The following is an 18,803-nucleotide window of genomic DNA, read 5'->3' on the forward strand; positions in this document are numbered from 1 at the left end:
CTCTGATTTATAAAGGCCAGCGTTCCAAAAGCCTTCTTCACCACCCTATCTACATGAGACTCCACCTTCAGGGAACTATGCACTGTTATTCCTAGATCTCTCTGTTCCACTGCATTCCTCAATGCCCTACCATTTACCCTGTATGTTCTATTTGGATTATTCCTGCCAAAATGTAGAACCTCACACTTCTCAGCATTAAACTCCATCTGCCAACGTTCAGCCCATTCTTCTAACCGGCATAAATCTCCCTGCAAGCTTTGAAAACCCACCTCATTATCCACAACACCTCCTACCTTAGTATCATCAGCATACTTACTAATCCAATTTACCACCCCATCATCCAGATCATTTATGTATATTACAAACAACATTGGGCCCAAAACAGATCCCTGAGGCACCCCGCTAGTCACCGGCCTCCATCCCGATAAACAATTATCCACCACTACTCTCTGGCATCTCCCATCTAGCCACTGTTGAATCCATTTTATTACTCCAGCACTAATACCTAACGACTGAACCTTCTTAACTAACCTTCCATGTGGAACTTTGTCAAAGGCCTTGCTGAAGTCCATATAGACTACATCCACTGCCTTACCCTCGTCAACATTCCTCGTAACTACTTCAAAAAATTCAATAAGGTTTGTCAAACATGACCTTCCACGCACAAATCCATGCTGGCTACTCCTAATCAGATCCTGTCTATCCAGATAATTATAAATACTATCTCTAAGAATACTTTCCATTAATTTACCCACCACTGATGTCAAACTGACAGGTCTATAATTGCCAGGCTTACTTCTAGAACCCTTTTTAAACAATGGAACCACATGAGCAATACGCCAATCCTCCGGCACAATCCCTGTTTCTAATGACATCTGAAAGATCTCCGTCAGAGCTCCTGCTATCTCTACACAAACTTCCCTCAAGGTCCTGGGGAATATCCGGTCAGGACCCGGAGATTTATCCACTTTTAAATTTCTTAAAAGCGCCAGTACTTCCACCTCTTTAATTGTCATAGGTTCCATAACTTCCTTACTTGTTTCCCACACCTTACACCATTCGATATCCTTCTCCTTAGTGAATACCGAAGAGAAGAAATCGTTCAAAATCTCTCCCATCTCCCTCGGCTCCACACATAGCTGACCACCCTGATTCTCTAAGGGACCAATTTTATCCCTCACTATCCTCTTGCTTTTAATATAACTGTAGAAGCCTTTCGGATTTACTTCCACCTTATTTGCCAAACCAAACTCGTAACTTCTTTTAGCTTTTCTAATCTCTTTCTTAAGTTTCCTTTTACATTCTTTATATTCCTCGAGCAATTCCTTTACTCCATGCTGCCTATATCTATTGTAGACATCCCTCTTTTTTCGAACCAAGTTTCTAATATCCCTTGAAAACCATGGCGCTTTCAAACCTTTAATCTTTCCTTTCAACCGAACAGGAACATAAAGATTCTGTACCCTCATAATTTCACCCTTAAATGACCTCCATTTCTCTATTACATCCTTCCCATAAAACAACTTGACCCATTCCACTCTCTCTAAATCCCTGCGCATCTCCTCAAAGTTAGCCTTTCTCCAATCAAAAATCTCAACTCTAGGTCCAGTCCTGTCCTTCTCCATAATTATATTGAAGCTAATGCTATTGTGATCACTGGACCCGAAGTGCTCCCCAACACATACATCTGTCAGCTGACCTATCGCATTCCCTAACAGGAGATCCAACACTGCCCCATCTCTAGTCGGTACTTCTATGTATTGTTGCAAAAAGCTATCCTGCACACATTTCACAAACTCTAAACCATCCAGCCCTTTTACAGAATGAGCTTCCCAATCTATGTGTGGAAAATTAAAATCTCCCACAATCACCACCTTGTGTTTACTACAAATATCTGCTATCTCCTTACACATTTGCTCTTCCAACTCACGCTCCCCATTAGGTGGCCTATAATACACTCCTATCAGTGTTACTACACCTTTCCCATTCCTCAATTCCACCCAAATAGCCTCCCTAGAGGAGCTCTGTAATCTATCCTTCCAAAGCACCGCCATAAGATTTTCTCGGACAAGCAATGCAACACCTCCTCCTCTGGCCCCTCCTACTCTATCACACCTGAAGCAACTAAATCCAGGAATATTTAGTTGCCAATCACACCCTTCCTGCAACCATGTTTCACTAATAGCTACAACATCATAATTCCATGTATCAATCCACACTTTAAGCTCATCCACCTTTCTTACAATGCTCCTAGCATTAAAATAGATACATTTAAGATACTCTCCACCTCCTCCTCTCTTTTCATCCCTAGCAATGCATTCAAATTTATTATCCTTTTCTTTCTTCTCCCCTACAACTTCGGGCTGAGCGCATCCCTCCTCCATCACCTGCCTGTCCTCCCTCACACACGGTCTACTTACTTGCTCTACTGGTGAACTAACCTCCTCTCCCATAGTTTCCTCAAATTGATTTCCGCCCCCCCATCTTACTAGTTTAAAGTCTGCCCCGTAGCCCTAGCAAACCTCCCCGCTAGGATATTGGTCCCCCCAGGATTCAAGTGTAACCCGTCCTTCTTGAACAGGTCACGCCTGCCCCAGAAGAGGTCCCAATGATCCAGAAACTTGAATCCCTGCCCCCTGCTCCAATCCCTCAACCACGCATTCATCCTCCACCTAATTCCATTCCTACTCTCACTGTCGCGTGGTACAGGCAGTAATCCCGAGATTACTACCTTTGCGGTCCTTCTTCTTAACTGCCTTCCTAACTCCCTATACTCTCGTTTCAGGACCTCTTCCCCTTTCCTACCTATGTCATTGGTACCTACATGTACCACGACCTCTGGCTCCTCACCCTATGGTCAAAGTAAGATTTAAAAGCTCAACTGTTTAATCACATATTGTGTACTGTTTGTTGTTTCGGGGTACTGATTTGTTGCAGGGGACACATCACGCAGCATCCATCCAAATGAGATTTTTTAAGTTCGGCTCGGCTGGGGGTGGGGGAGGGGCAACCACCCCCATTACTAAGCTGCTAGCCGTAGTGAGAGTTACATAAGGTTAGGTGACTGAGTGAATCGCTTCCCACAGTCTAAGCAGCTGAATGGCCTCTTCCCCATGTGAAGTCGCTGGCGTCTCTGTAGGTTGGATGACTGACTGAATCCCTTCCCACACACCCAGCAAGTGAACGGCCTCACCCAGTGTGACCTCGTTGATGTACCTTCAGTTTAGACGAGCAAGTGAATCCCTTCCTACAGTTTGAGCAGATTAACAGCCAATCCCCATGTGAACAGACCGGTGCGCTTGTAGATGGGATGAATGGGTGAATCCCTTCCCACAGTCTAAGCAGGTGAACGGCCTCTCCCCAGTGTGAACTCGCTGATGTACCTTCAGTTTAGATGATCGAGTATATCCCTTCCCACAAACTGAGCAGGTGAATGGCCTCTCCCCGGTGTGAACTGACTGGTGTCTCAGTAGGGTGGATGACTGAGTGAATCCCTTCCCACAGACTGAGCAGGTGAATGGCCTCTCCCCAGTGTGAACTGACTGGTGTCTCAGTAGGGTGGATGAATGAGTGAATCCCTTCCCACAGTCTGAGCAAGTGAATGGCTTCTCCCCAGTGTGAACTGACTGGTGTGCTTGTAGGTTACCTAACTGTGTGAATCCCTTCCCACAGTCTGAGCAGGTGAACGGCCTCTCCCCAGTGTGAACTCGCTGATGTACCTTCAGTTGGGATGACTGAGTGAATCCCTTCCCACAGACTGAGCAGGTGAACATCCTCTCCGCAGTGTGAACTCGCTGATGTACCTTCAGTTCAGATGAGCAAGTGAATCCCTTCCCACAGTCTGAGCAGATGAATGGCCGCTCCCCAGTATGAACTCGCTTGTGAGACATTAGGTAAGATGACTGAGTGAATCCCTTCCCACAGTCCGAGCAGGTGAACGGTCTCTCTCCAGTGTGAACTCGCTGATGTACCTTCAGATGAGATGAGCAAGTGAATCCCTTCCCACAGACTGAGCAGATGAATGGCCTCTCCCCAGTGTGAACTCGCTGGTGTATCTGTAGATCAGATGATTGAGTGAATCCCTTCCCACAGACTAAGCAGTTGAATGGCCTCTCACCAGTGTGAACTGACTGGTGTCTCAGTAACTGAGATGACAAAGTGAATCCCTTCCCACAGTGTGAGCAGGTGAATGGTTTCTCCCCAGTGTGAACTCGCTGATGTATCTTCAAGTGAGATGAGCAAGTGAATCCCTTCCCACAGTCTAGGCAGGTGAACAGCCACTCCCCACTGTGAACTGACTGGTGCGCTAATAGGTGGGATGACTGTGTGAATCCCTTCCCACAGTCTGAGCAGATGAACGGCCTCTCCCCAGTGTGAACTCGCTGATGTACCTTCAGCTCAGATGATTGAGTGAATCCCTTCCCAGAAACTGAGCAGGTGAACTGCCTCTTTCCAGTGTGAACTGACCGGTGTGTTTGTAGGTTACCTAACTGTGTGAATCCCTTCCCACAGTCTGAGCAGGTGAACGGCCTCTCTCCAGTGTGAACTCGCTGATGTACCTTCAGTTGGGATGACTGAGTGAATCCTTTCCCACAGTCTGAGCAGGTGAACGGCCTCTCCCCAGTGTGAACTCGCTGATGTACCTTCAGTTTTGATGAGCAAGTAAATCCCTTCCCACAGTCCGAGCAGGTGAACGGCCGCTCCCCGGTGTGAACTCGCTGGTGAGCCATTAGGTCAGATGACCGAGTGAATCCTTCCCCACAAATTCAGCAGATGACCAGCCTCTGCCCAGTGTGAACTGACTGGTGTGTCCACAGCTGGGAAGACCAGCTGAATCCCTTCTCACACACAGAATAGGTCAATGGCCTTGTCCCAGTGCAAACTTGCTGATGTACTTTCAGTTGAGATGACCGAGTAAATCCGTTCCCACTGTTTGAGCAGGTGAATGGCCTTTCCCCTCTGTAAAATAACGGGCGTGCCAGTGGGTCAGGTGAGCGATTGAATCCCTCCCCAGAGTCTGAGCAGGAAGGATGATCAAGTGAATCCCTTGCTCCACTTCTCAAATATCAGGATAGAGACAGCAAAACTGGCGTGTTGTGTTCGAGATTCCTGGAGTCAACTTCCTTGTCATTTTTACCCTGTAAAAAAATTTTCCATATCCATCAATGGGTGTAAGACGACATTTCAGATGAGATCATTTCTGCCATCATCAATCTGTGACCAGGCTCAGTTTGACTCTCTCCATTGGTATTATTCCCTGTTCCCACTGAGCTGCATGGGTGCCTGACCCCACAGTAACTGAAACACTATCACACAAATAGCCGGCAGTGCATTCCATGCACCCACTACTCTCTGTGTAAAAAAAATAACTCTGACATCCCCTTGGTATGTATTTCCAAGCACCTTAAAGCTATGCCCCTTCGTGTTAGCCATTTCAGCCTTGGGGAAAAAAAACTGGCTATCCACACTATCAATGCCCCTCATCATCTAATACACCTCAAAAAGGCTCCAAACAAAAACAAGGAAATTATACATCATTTTGAGGATTTGTTACAAGTATACAAAATTATGAGGGTATACATAGGGTAAATGCAAGCAGTTTTTTTCCCACTGAGGTTGGGTTGGATGACAACCAGAGGTCATGGGTAAGTGGGGAAGGTGAAAATTTAATGGGATCATTTGGAAAAGCTCTTCACTGAAATGGTTGTGAGAGTGTGGAATGAGATGTCAGCACAAGTGGTGAATATATGCTCGGTTTCACCATTTAAAATAAGTTTGGATGGAAGCCTGGATGGTAGGGATATGGAGGGTGATGGTCCCAGTGCAAGTAATTGCATTAGACAGCTTAAATGTTTTTTCAGCATTGACTAGATGGGCCAAATAGCCTGTTTCTGTACTGAACTTCTCCATGTTTCTATGACAGAGAAGCTGGCCAAACATGTTTGGAAGGGAAAAGGTAGGAGTGACAATGGAGCAGCAATGGCTGGAGATTCTGGGAGCAATTCAGGAGCTGAGTGATCGATACATCCCAAAGAGGTGGAAGCATTGGAAAGGCAGGAGGACACAACTGTGGCTGAAATGAGAAGCCAATGCCAACATAAAAGCCAAAGAGATGGCAAACAAAAGAGCTAAAACTATTGGGAAGCTTTTTAGAAACCAATAGAAGTTGACTAAAAAAAAGTCAGATGAGCTCAGTGCGTGGAATTATGATATTGTAGTCATTACTGAGTCTTGGTAGCACCCAGCAGTCTGAGACATTTAGAGGAACAAAATATCTGGGGTCTCAATATCTCTTGAAAATCAAGGTTCCCTGCAACAGTTACCTTTCAACTTTTATTGTGACAGGCACATACAGACTCTACACCCTCAATATTTCATTTCTAAAGGCCTCCAACTTACCAAGTATTCCTTTGTTAGAAAACAGCCTGTCCCAAACCACACTTGTCAGATCGTTTCTAATACCATCACAATTGACCTTCTTCCAATTTAAAATCTCATCCCGGAAGGCAATGGAGGCCAGTTCTCTGGATGTTTTCAAGAAGGAGCTAGAATAGGTATCTTATGGATAGAGGAATCAAGGGATATGGGGACAAGGCAGGAACCGGGTATTGATAGTGGATGATCAGCCAGGATCTCAGAATGGCGGTGCAGGCTCGAAGGGCTGAATGGTCTACTTCTGCACCTATTGTCTATTGTCTATTGTTGTCCAGACCTCTCTTTTTGCATATTTACTTTGAATTTTACGGCATTATCATCGCTAATTTCTGTCACCAGCCCGGGATCATTTCCTAACAGCTTACTGCAAACTTCTATGTCGGGAATTCTACATACTGATTAAGGGCAATTTTGACAAACTCTATGCCATCTAGTCCTTTTACAGTATGGGAGTCCCAATCAATATATGGAAAGTTAAAATCACTTACTGAAACAACCTTTGTTTCTTGGCATGGTCTGTGATCTCTCTGCAAATTTGTTCCTCTAAATCCCTCAGACTGTTGGGTGCAATCTCATAATTCCTTGTCCTGAGCTCAACTAGCTTTCCTACGATGCTTCTTGCATTGTGATATACACAGCTCAGCACATTCATCGAACCATGCTCAACCATTTGATTGCTGACTCTATCTGAGGTCTGAACAACATCTGACTGGTGTCAAGAAAACAAACTCTCCCTCATTATCACGAAAACAAAGGAGCTGATTGTGGAGGACAGGAGGAATGGAGACAAGCTAATCCCCATTGACATCAATGGATCTGGGGTTCAGAGGGTGAACACCCTTAAGTTCCTCAGCATAAACATCACCAAGGATCTCACATGGTCTGTGCATACCTGCTGTGTTGTGGAAAGAGCACAGTAACATCTCTTTTACCTCAAACGGTTGAAGAAGTTGGGGATGGAACCCCAAATCCTAAGGACTTTCTACAGGGACACAATTGAGAGCATTCTGACTGGCTGCATCACTGCCTGGTATAGGAACTGTACTTACCTTAATCGCAGGACCCTGCAGAGAGTGTGCGGACAGCCCAGTGCAGATGTGAATTTCACACTATTCACGACATTTACAGAGACAGGTGTGTAAAAAGGGCCCAAAGGATACTGGGGACCCAATTCACCACAACCACAAACTGTTCCTGCTGCTACCATCCAGGAAATGGTACCACAGCAAAAGGACCAACAGACTCCGGGACATCATTTTCTACCAGGCCATCAGACTGATTAATTCAGGCTGATACACTTGCATTTCTATGTTATATTGACTGTCCCACGTACAAACTATTATAAATTACTATAACTTACACATTGCACATTTAGATGGATATGTAATGTAGATTTCTACTCCTAATGTATATGAAGAATGTATGCAATAAAGTCAATTCAATTCAATTCAATTCATCCTCTCCACTATCTGTTCTGTCATTCTGGCTCCCATTCCCTCTACAACTTATTTGAACGACATCACCCTTCCCCTCACACTAGCACTAGCAAGCCTTACCACTAGGATATGAGCCCCCTCTTGTTCTGTTCCCCTATCTAACAAATCCTCTATCACCCCTTTGACTTTCCTCTGCCAGGTAATTCCCCCCAACAGTTTCGAAAGTGTTCCATTTGTTGTTGTGCAGGATAGCAACAAGAGTACTCTGCGAAGGCTGTTTAAACACATTCCCCTTCCTGACTCTAACCCAGTTTCCTGTGTTCTGCACTTTGGGTGTAACTTGTCTCTCTTCATGTCATATCTATCACCGCTCCAACTCCTGGATGATCTGTAATTCATCTATTTCAATTTCCAACTCATTAAAGTGCAGGGCTACAAGCTGCAGCTGGATACACATCTTGTAGGTGAGGGCATCAGGGACACTGGAGGTCTCTCTACCTTCCCACCAATGTCCTCTCTAATTTGTAATGACCAATGAGCACATAAATCATGTTCTGTGCTTTTTTTTTTACCCAGTGACAACATGTGCACAGTGAATTTTATATAGAGAGGTATTCATTTTAACACCTAGCAAATTACTATCAATAAGAACTTTGATCTCCTCTAAGTTCGACTGGGTTCATCTGCACTCTCACACAACCTATGTAGAAGGCTTGTAACGGGTAATGAAAGATGTTCTTAACAGAGCTTTTGCACTTTGTCCATGTGGTTTGTTTGCTATATTATGCTTTCAAAAGTCAGATTTCCAAATATCACTCCACTTCCTCCGACTTGCAAATTCTCCAGCAACTTTTGCATCACTACAATACGCACAGGTAACACCTGTTTCTAAATTGACATAAATATTTCCCTTGAACCCTCCTGAGGAATTAAGGATATATGAAATTCATTTTGAACCAATGTAACCTCTGGCTACAAAGAATAATTGGACTAAACTGAAATTTTTGAACTGAAGTAAACTCTGTCTTCAGCGGTTAGCTAGGAGAGGCTCATTGGTGTGTATGGGGTGTCAGGGAGGGTAGCACCTCTGGTGGGAGGGACATGTCACGTCCTTTTCAAGGCAGTTAGCCCACCTTTGGTCCCCATCTGGCTCTCAGATCTCAACTGTGACTCCCTGTAGCTGTTTGCATGCGACAGCGGCCCCATCCTGTGGCTATGACAAGCCGACTAAACCAGGTGAGGGTAGCCGACGGGTCTCAAACCCTCGGTGAGATAGGGAGTTGTCTCCCCCAGCATGTGAAGTCAGACTCTGGTGGATTGAGTGTACGAGACTAATACAAGGTCCAACGGTCAAGAAGGCGGTCTCTGCAAGTGTTGTGGAACGTGTAGAACAGGACAAGACACAGAAGACATCCTGTTCATCCACTGTGCCTAGCCCATCTCCAGTCATCTCAACTCTGTCTTGCCACTGGATCCAGATGGGAATTGGGAAGAGAGAGTGAGGCTGACGCTATGCAAATCTCCCTCACTTAAATTTAAATCATGCGATAGTCTCATCATAATGCTGTTGAGGTCTTCATCGACGATGACGGACGAACAAGACAGACTCATTACCGGTTCTCTGTGGCTTGCAGAGAGACACACTGACAGCTGTTAACATTATACATTGTACCCTCATTTGAATAAAGAGAGGAGGACAATGATAAGGACAGGAATGAACATCTGTCTGTCATCCAATAAGTATTTTACATTTTATTGCTCTCCGTTAGTCCCTCGCCCAAGGCTGATCAGGTACCTTGACAGGATTGGGAAAGAATCTGTTGGGAGACTCATATAAGGTAGGCAAAATTTTACAAAGTGGAAAAGAAGCGGTATCAGGTAAATTTTACTAAATGGGTAGGAGCTGGTACCCGGTAAATTTTACAAAGTGGGCAGGAAGCAGATGTGCCGGGTAAATTTATCAATTGTGTAGGAGGTTCCAGCCGGGTAAATTTATTAAGTGGGCAGGAGGTGCCAGTCGTGTAAATTTATCCAATTGTTAATTGAGCAGGAGGCTTTGCTCCGGGTAAACTACTTAGAGAACATCGGTTAATTGCCGTCGATTGATATGAGTGAGCCAGGAGCAGCCCTACACAGTATGTGTGAGAGTTCACCAGACAAGGAAAAAGATTTGCGAAACTGGAGAAAAAAATGTGGCGGAGGAACCTGCAATATTATTTCATGAGAACAAGCAGTAAATTTGATATGGAAAAAGAACTGTGGAAATATGTGGAAATTATTGAAAAAGGAATGGAAGGAAAGATAGATGTAAAGTGTAACAGTATATTATCAGCAAGTTGGAGGAATGATGCATGTGACAAGGGGATAGAAGTATGTACTGCAGACGTAATGCCTAAAGGCTGGGAGACGGTAAAGTCGGAATGCGAATGGGTGGATGAGCACCGAAAACGAGAGCGGGAAAAACAATGTAAGCAAACCAAGGCCGGTCTAGATAGGAGAGCAGGGCAGGAACATCAGTCTGAAGTTCGAACTGATAGGGAAACAAGGGATCCCGAACCTATGTCTGGTACACTGATCCTGTTTGAGGACAGTGACCGTGATGAGGAGTGGACACCCACCGTAGCCCCACCCCACCTTACCAGAGGCCAAATGCACCCAGTGCTCCCAAACCCCAATCCTCCCAGTACTCAGATACGGTGGCCACTCAGGTAAAACAGCGGCACAGGGAAGGGGAGGTCCCTATGCCCTGAGATCCCAAAAGGGAATACCGAGGATTATTCCGAGACAGGGAGGGAAGAATCCAATCAAACCCCAAAGTTAATGGCTCCACAAAGACAATTGCATGCCCAAATGCTGCCAAATCCACAAGCAGGAGGAGGAACAGCCCTCAGTGATTCCTGTGTATGCACCCTGGAAGCCTCAAGAAATGATAATGATCATGAATCAGATAGGAAAGGAAAACCAGCACAGTTTGCTCAGTGTGTCCGCAGTATTATACAAATGTTTAATGCGACTCTGCAAGATTTATTCAGTCTCTGCTGCATGATTCTCATAGATGCTGATAGATAGATAGATAGATAGATAGATAGATAGATAGATAGATACTTTATTCATCCCCATGGGGAAATTCAACTTTTTTTCCAATGTCCCATACACTTGTTGTAGCAAAACTAATTACATACAATACTTAACTCAGTAAAAAATATGATATGCATCTAAATCACTATCTCAAAAAGCATTAATAATAGCTTTTAAAAAGTTCTTAAGTCCTGGCAGTTGAATTGTAAAGCCTAATGGCATTGATGGGTGGAAATGGAATGGAAGGCAGAATTGAGATACCAACCCTATCAGGAGTTACTGGCGGGAGACCATAATGAGAATGAACAGATAGACCAGATTATTCAAGCCTTGGAAAGGGCTCTCCAGCAACCTGTAAACATCACTAAAGTACTTGAATGCAAACCTAAGCCTGGGGAATCGGGACCAGACTATTGGGAGTGATTTGTGGCCTGCTACGGCACTTTCGCAGGAGATAAAGCCTTTAATGATTGGAATCTGTCCCCCCCCCCCCCCCGCCCCAGTTTATGCCTTACTGCTCCAATGCTTATCAACTAAGTTAGCCAACATGATTAAGACAAATAATATGGATTGGCCTGACAACGACCGAAATCGAATGCGACAAGCTTTGACATATTATTGGGACCTGACTTTCAAATCACGATCAACCCCAAAGGGAACTAATATTAAAGGTGAATATGTTCAGTGGGAAGAAGGAAGTGAGAGGGCGATATGTAGGAATCAGAAATGGGAACAAAATCCTACCAAGGGACAGGTGGGGACAACAACCTGTTTAAAAACTGACAAGCAAGGAAGCTTTCTACTGTGAGTACCACCCCTCAGGCTCTGATTCGTGCCTGTATCCTAGCAACAGACAAAAGTGTGAATGTTGAAACAGACTCCCGTTATGCATTTGGAATTGTACATGACTACGGGGCTCCCTTTGAACATGGGGATTCCTGAATGCCTCAGGCCACCCCATTAGTAATGCCACCTTTGTAAACAACTTACTCACTGCTCTACAACTACCTCGAGTTTTGGCTATTATTAAATGTGCGGCCCACAACCGCATGTCCAACTGGGTCACTAAAGGCAATGCTTTAGCAGATAAGACAGCAAGAAGTGCGGCACAATCCTCGGTAGTTGTAGTCCTCTCAGGTTCCCATCAAGCAGCCTTCCGTGACTTAAGCAGAACGTGTTTGCCAGACATGCAGGAGGTACGTACTTTTCAGGGGGACGCCTCTGAGGAGGAGTTCAAACTGTAGTTCCAGATGGGGTGCCAGAAAGACTCGGACATAGGCTTTTGGATCACCCCAGTGGGACAGGTTTGTGTTCCTGCATAGTTTTTACCTATATTGGTCTATTACATACATAATTGTACACACCTGGAAAAGGAGGGAATGGTTGGTAACCTGCACCCAGCACACCAGGTACGACTCCCTTGCCAGGTGGACCTTCTTCATGTCTACAATTTGATTTTATTGAATTGCCTAGAGTACATTGCTATAGATACTGCTTTGTTATTATAGATGTGTTTAGTAGATGGATTGAAGCTAATCAACTTCCAATAATACTGCTATGACTGCTGTGAAGGTATTATTGTGGGAAATAATTCCCAGGTACAGCCTGCCAGAGATGCTGAGCTCTGACAATGGCCCACACTGGTGGTGAAAGTGAACAAAGAGGTATGTAACAAACTAGCTACTGAAGGAACTGAGTAGAAGGACTCTCTCTGACTAAAGGAAAATGTTTTGGTTGATAGTGGTGTTCGTGTTTATGTCTTTGAGAGGGCTCACCCCAGCATCCGGGGGCCCCCATGTTAACACCTTTTTGTCTCTCTGTCACACAGATGCCAAACAGGTAGAACTAGGGGCCTGCTGGGTTTATGCCAAAATTCTGCAGCATGGTAAAACTATGATTCCAATGTCAGTAATCTCGCTCAACCAGAGTGAGGAACTCTCAGCCTGGGCTTTCTCAAATAACATCCGGGGAAGTGAGGTGAGGAACTGTGGTCCAGTCAGAGATGACTGTGACTGTCAGTGTTTTGCAATGGTATCTCAGGCTCCCACTAATGGAACTTCCTTTACTGGGAAACATGCATGCTGGCCATACTTGCAGGTGCCCAGCAGCGGAGAGGAATAACTGAGACTGAATGATTTTGGATTATCACTTTTCTCTGCTATGGAGCAGCCAGGAATTTACGAGAGATAATCAATTTGGCTACAGCACTTGAGGAGCTGGCCACAATACTGCAGGGGCCCTGACAGAACCTCAGGCCCCAGTAACAGAAATATCCACTGAAATGATTGCAATCCGGCAAACAGTCGTACAGAATCGTATGGCTTTAGATTTTATCCCAGCTGAGAAAGGGGGAACCTGTGCTATTATTGACACAGAATGCTGCACCTATATCCCTGATGAGTCTATTAACATTACATCCCTCTCTGAGCACACTGCCAAGGGATTGACAGCATCAAGAAAGTAGGGCAGGATTTACACGGGTTCACGGAAGGGTCGAAATGGTGGTCTTTGAAGGCCTCTTCGGTAATATGTGGGACATAACGTTGCATTATGGCCTAATAGTTGTACATATCATTGTTATAATTACTGATGTATGCTATTTTTACCCACCGATAAGTCAATGCTGTACTCGGTTGCTTTCTCTGTAAAAAATCACTGCTTTGTTGATCATGTAATGATCAAAAGGAGGGAGTGATAAAGTATGTAAAAGGGTTAACACTTTGTTAAACAATAGCAGTTTGTTTTTCTGAAAGAAACTGCTGATGAGAAACAGATGTGCTAAGCCATGCTGAGCCATATTTCTTCTTGAGGGTAGCTAGCTAGGGTTTCAGGATGCTCATCTCCTTGTGCACTCACGTGTAGAGATAGGACAGCTTCAGACTGTTCTGTGTGTGTAAGCCATTATGACTATTTTGTAATTTGTCTTTAGGGCCTGTCATGTAGTAAATAACTTTGGGTCCAGCCTGTCTTGTGTGTGTGGGGGGGGGTATCAGGACGAAAACCAGAAGAAGAGGGCCTTTAAAGATGGTGATCGGTTGGAGCTTAAAAGAGTTCAGAAGGAACTCAGAGTACAGATAAGGGGGGCAAAGGAGCAGTATAGGAGGAAGCTAGAACAAAAGCTGCAGGAAAAAATCATGAAGGAGGTGTGGGATGGGATGAAGATCATCACCGGATGTGGTGCAAAGCGGGGGGCAAACATAAGTGGAGATGTGGAGAAAGCGAACCAGCTGAACAACTTCTTCAATAGGTTCGACAGCACAATCTCATCCTCACCGCAGAACTCCACACCAGGCTTACTTCCCTCACAGGAAAATAGCCACTCACAGGAGACCTTGCCCACGCCCAGGATTACGGCTGCACAGGTGGAAGGTCAACTGAGGAAGATCTGTACCAGCAAGGCGGCGGGACCGGATGGAGTTTCCCCACGATTACTGAGGGCCTGTGCAACTGAGCTGGGAGAACCACTACAGCGCATCTTCAACATGAGCCTGGAGCAGAGAAGAGTACCCAGACAGTGGAAAACATCCTGTATTGTCCCGGTACTGAAGAAACCACAACCAAAGGAGTTGAATGACTTCAGACCTGTTGCCTTGACGTCGACGTGATGAAGACCATGGAGCGGCTGATAATACAGAATCTGAGGCCACAAACCAGGCACGCCCGGGATCCTCTTCAGTTTGCGTATAAGGAGAAGGTGGGAGTGGAGGATGCTATCATGTATTTGCTGCACAAATCCCTCTCTCACCTAGATGGGGTCAGTGGTGCTGTGAGGATTACATTCCTGGACTTCTCTAGTGCCTTTAACACCATCCAGCCCAAGATCTTAAGGCACAAACTAACGGAGATGGGAGTAGACTCTCACATGGTGGATTGTATAGTGGACTACTTGACAGATAGACCTCAGTATGTGTGGTTGGGAGACTGTAGGTCTGACACGGTGGTCAGCAGCACAGGAGCGCCGCAGGGGACCGTGCTCTCTCCGGTCCTGTTCACCCTGTACACATCAGACTTCCAATATAACTCGGAGTCCTGCCATGTGCAGAAGTTCGCTGACGACACGGCCATAGTGGGGTGTGTCAGGAATGGACAGGAGAAGGAGTATAGGAAACTGATACAGGACTTTGTGATATGGTGCAACTCAAACTACCTGCGTCTCAATATCACCAAGACCAAGGAGATGGTGGTGGACTTTAGGAGATCTAGGACTCATATGGAGCCAGTGATCATTAATGGAGAATGTGTGGAGCAGGTTAAGACCTACAAGTATCTGGGAGTACAGTTAGACGAGAAGCTAGACTGGACTGCCAACACAGATGCCTTGTGCAGGAAGGCACAGAGTCGACTGTACTTCCTTAGAAGGTTGGCGTCATTCAATGTCTGTAGTGAGATGCTGAAGATGTTCTATAGGTCAGTTGTGGAGAGCGCCCTCTTCTTTGTGGTGGCGTGTTGGGGAGGCAGCATTAAGAAGAGGGATGCCTCACGTCTTAATAAGCTGGTAAGGAAGGCGGGCTCTGTCATGGGCAAAGTACTGGAGAGTATAACATCGGTAAGAGCAAAGGGCGCTGAGTAGGCTACGGTCAATTATGGATAACTCTGAACATCCTCTACATAGCACCATCCAGAGACAGAGAGGCAGTTTCAGCGACAGGTTGCTATCGATGCAATGCTCCTCAGACAGGATGAAGAGGTCAATACTCCCCAATGCCATTAGGCTTTACAATTCAACCGCCAGGAGTAAGATATGTTAAAGTGCCGGGGTTGATTGTATTTAATGTATTTAAGTAAACTACTTAAGAACTTTTTAAAAGCCATTATTAATGCTTTTTGAGAGAGTGATTTAGATGCATATCATATTTTTACCGGAAAGTATTGTATGTAATTAGTTTTGCTACAAGTGTATGGGACATTGGAAAAAATGTTGAATTTCCCCATGGGGATGAATAAAGTATCTATCTATCTATCTATCTATCTATCTATCTATTTCTGTGGTGTGAGGGGAATTGTTAGTCAGTTAGTAGGCTGTTCCTGTTTGAGCAACTAACTGAGTAAGCCCCGGATGCTTGGAGTCAAGAGTTTGTGCCTATATGCTCTCTGAGTGACTCTATCCGGATTTGACTTCGACAGAATGGGAGAGCTTTTAAAGGACTGGGCTGCTGGAAGCACATTACCAGACTTGGAGTGATTGCAACTGGATCTGACAGAGGCATAACTGGTTCTTCTGGGCACATTCAGTCTCACTCCAACTATTTCCTACCTTCCTTTGTACAATTATGTAATGTCTAAAGGACCAGTGTTTGAGTAAAATGAAACTCACCAAACATTCTCCTGACTGAATCACTGGAATCTCCGCGACAGATGGGTCCTCTCCAGTTGATGCTCTCAATCCTCGGGCTGGTTCACTTATTCCTGTTCCCTCATCTTCAGTCGTGGTTTGCTTCCAGTTGGGGTTTTTCTTCCAATAAATCTCTCACCGCAGGTCTAACTTTAATGTGAAAGATAATGAAGCACATTAACAATAAAATGGAGAACCAAATATTCTGCTTAATGTTACTAAGAACAAAATTCACTGAAATTTAAACGTTGAAGGCAAATGCAATGATCTCAGTGAACAAACTTTTATTGTCCCTCACACGTCACAAAACGATATGGGATAAGAAGGAGCCATCACTCAGTCATGGTAAGACACAAGTCACAGGAACAGAGTTAGGTGATACGATCCATCTGGTCTGCCCCACCACTCAACCATGGCTGATTTATATTCCAACACCAGTTTCCTGCCCTCCCCCTGTAACCCTGAAACTGCTTATATTATCATTATATTAATCTCTGTCATAAATATAAATTCCACAGATCAGACATCTTTTGGCCAATTTTTTTTTCTCATCTCGCTTTTAAAGGAGGAGCATCTTTATTCTGAGACTGTGCTGTCAGATCACCGACTCTCCGTCTGATGGAAACATCCTCTCCATGTCCACTGTATCCAGGCTTTTGAGCATTCGGTAGGTTTACTTAACCATACATCCCTCCACCACCCCCACCGACCCTCTGAACTCCATTAAGCACAGGTTCAGAACCATCAAATTCTCCTCATACGTAAAGCCGATCATTCCGGAGATTTTTTTCTTGTAAGTTTGTTAGCAGCACACCACGTGACTTGGCGTCAAAAAGCGGAGGGCGGGGCAGATCTGCGGCACACAGCCTCACGTGATCCATTTCAAATCTGCGGAAATAGACAGCCTGGACTCCTGGTTTGGATCGCTTAATGCAGATTCAGTGAAGCCGACACATTTCTGACGAGCTCAGATAACTGGGTACTAAATGAGTAATTGGCCCTCAGTTCGAGTCTCACGGCCAACATCGGATTTCCCCGCTCGGGATCGCTCTCAATACTCACTGATGGGAAAGAGATATCTTCAGCCCGCAGTCAGTGATGCCGATCCCGCAGAATGCCGCCCGCCCGAAGACTGTGAGCATGCGCAAAGTGATTTGTTGCATCACCGGAGGGCGGGGCCTCGGAAGCAGACAAATATGTTGCCCATGTGCGGTTAAATGGGAGGGGTAAATGGGATCACGTGCCCCCCACCCTCGACCGGCAGTGACTCCAGCTATCCATTACTCTGTGGCCAGAAGCAAATATGCCGCTCACATCTCCACTCACCCTAAATGTATTAGACATTCCACCCCCAGGAAAAATATATCGTCCGTGTACTCTATCTATTCCTCACGTAATCTTGTAAACGTCCATCCAGTCTCACCCCAGCCTGCGCCGCTCCGGAGAAAACAACACAAGTTTGTGGAACCTCTCGTTATAGCTCATGCCCTCTAATCCAGGCATTATCCTGGTAAACCTCTTCTGCGCCCTCTCCAAAGCCCCGACTTCCTTCCGAGAATGGGGGTCACCAAAACTGTATGAAATACTCCATATGTGGTCTAACTAGTTTTATAAAACTGTGTTACGAACTGTAACGTTTGAGAAACGAACTAGCAGCAATAGAGTTCACACTGGAGTCTGCTTTTGATGTTAAACCCACTTCTTTATTAGGATCTACATATAATGTAGTAACTTAACGAAATTCAGATTCAGATTCAGTTTGTTGTCATTTAGAAACCACAAATGCAATGCAGTTAAAAAATGAGACAACGTTCTCCGGAATAATATCACAAAAAAAGCACACAACAAAACAGACCACACAAGAAAAAACACATAACGTTTGGTAATTCCCAGTCCGAAGGCCGGAGAGGCTGCTGCGTATCAATATCGCGCTACCATCTTAGCACGTTCCCCGGAAAGGAACTCCAAACTCATCAGACAAAGTTAACAAGTTAATGAAGGAAAGTTAACAGTTTTATGCGTAAATATGTATATATATAATTCCCAAACTATCGAGCCTGAGGGAACAAATCTTAGAGACTTGAGATGGTAAAATTCAGTAATCCACGGAATAAATGATGGCAGAGAGATATTTGTAATCCAGGGTGAAACGTAGAGAAAAGGCCATTACTTCAAAATAACCGTCGACGAAGTTCTTATCCATTGTATTCGTCCACATACGAGTCATCAGCGAAAGTGACCTGTCACAGGAATACCGTCTACCAGGGGTTACCACACAACATACCCAGGCAAGGGATAACACAAGTGCCCCCCCCCAGGATATTCCACTATCCACTCCTATGGATTATACTAAGTGACAGCCACACACATCCGTTGTGGTTCCGTGTACCGATGATCAACCCACTCTTGTGGGCAGAGGAGAGTTCCAAGCCTCAGCTGCGACTAACTGAAGCTATCAGCTTTTCCAGTCTCTCTCTCTCTTTAGACTGGCCGACTGCCTGTCTGCAGATCGCTCTCTCTCT

At 45.1% G+C, this 18,803-nt stretch overlaps 1 protein-coding gene across 1 annotated transcript; it reads right to left on the reverse strand.

Annotated features, from left to right (window-relative positions):
* Positions 1–2,845: 2,845 nt before the first annotated feature.
* On the reverse strand, positions 2,846–17,441 carry LOC140721860 (uncharacterized). Its single transcript, XM_073036686.1, has 3 exons — positions 17,344–17,441; positions 16,264–16,431; positions 2,846–5,138 (listed from the first exon to the last, which is right to left on the reverse strand). Exon 3 carries the CDS (start codon positions 4,728–4,730, stop codon positions 3,264–3,266), a length of 1,467 nt encoding a protein of 488 aa, XP_072892787.1. The 5' UTR covers positions 4,731–5,138; positions 16,264–16,431; positions 17,344–17,441; the 3' UTR covers positions 2,846–3,263.
* Between the last annotated feature and the right edge of the window lie 1,362 nt (positions 17,442–18,803).

This window comes from Hemitrygon akajei, unplaced genomic scaffold (genome assembly GCF_048418815.1).
Source record: "Hemitrygon akajei unplaced genomic scaffold, sHemAka1.3 Scf000063, whole genome shotgun sequence".
Classification (NCBI taxonomy): domain Eukaryota; kingdom Metazoa; phylum Chordata; class Chondrichthyes; order Myliobatiformes; family Dasyatidae; genus Hemitrygon; species Hemitrygon akajei.

Excerpts from the sequence above, each read along its gene's own strand:
- LOC140721860 (XM_073036686.1), bottom strand. The coding sequence starts at position 4,730 with ATGGCTCACCAGCGAGTTCACACCGGGGAGCGGCCGTTCACCTGCTCG.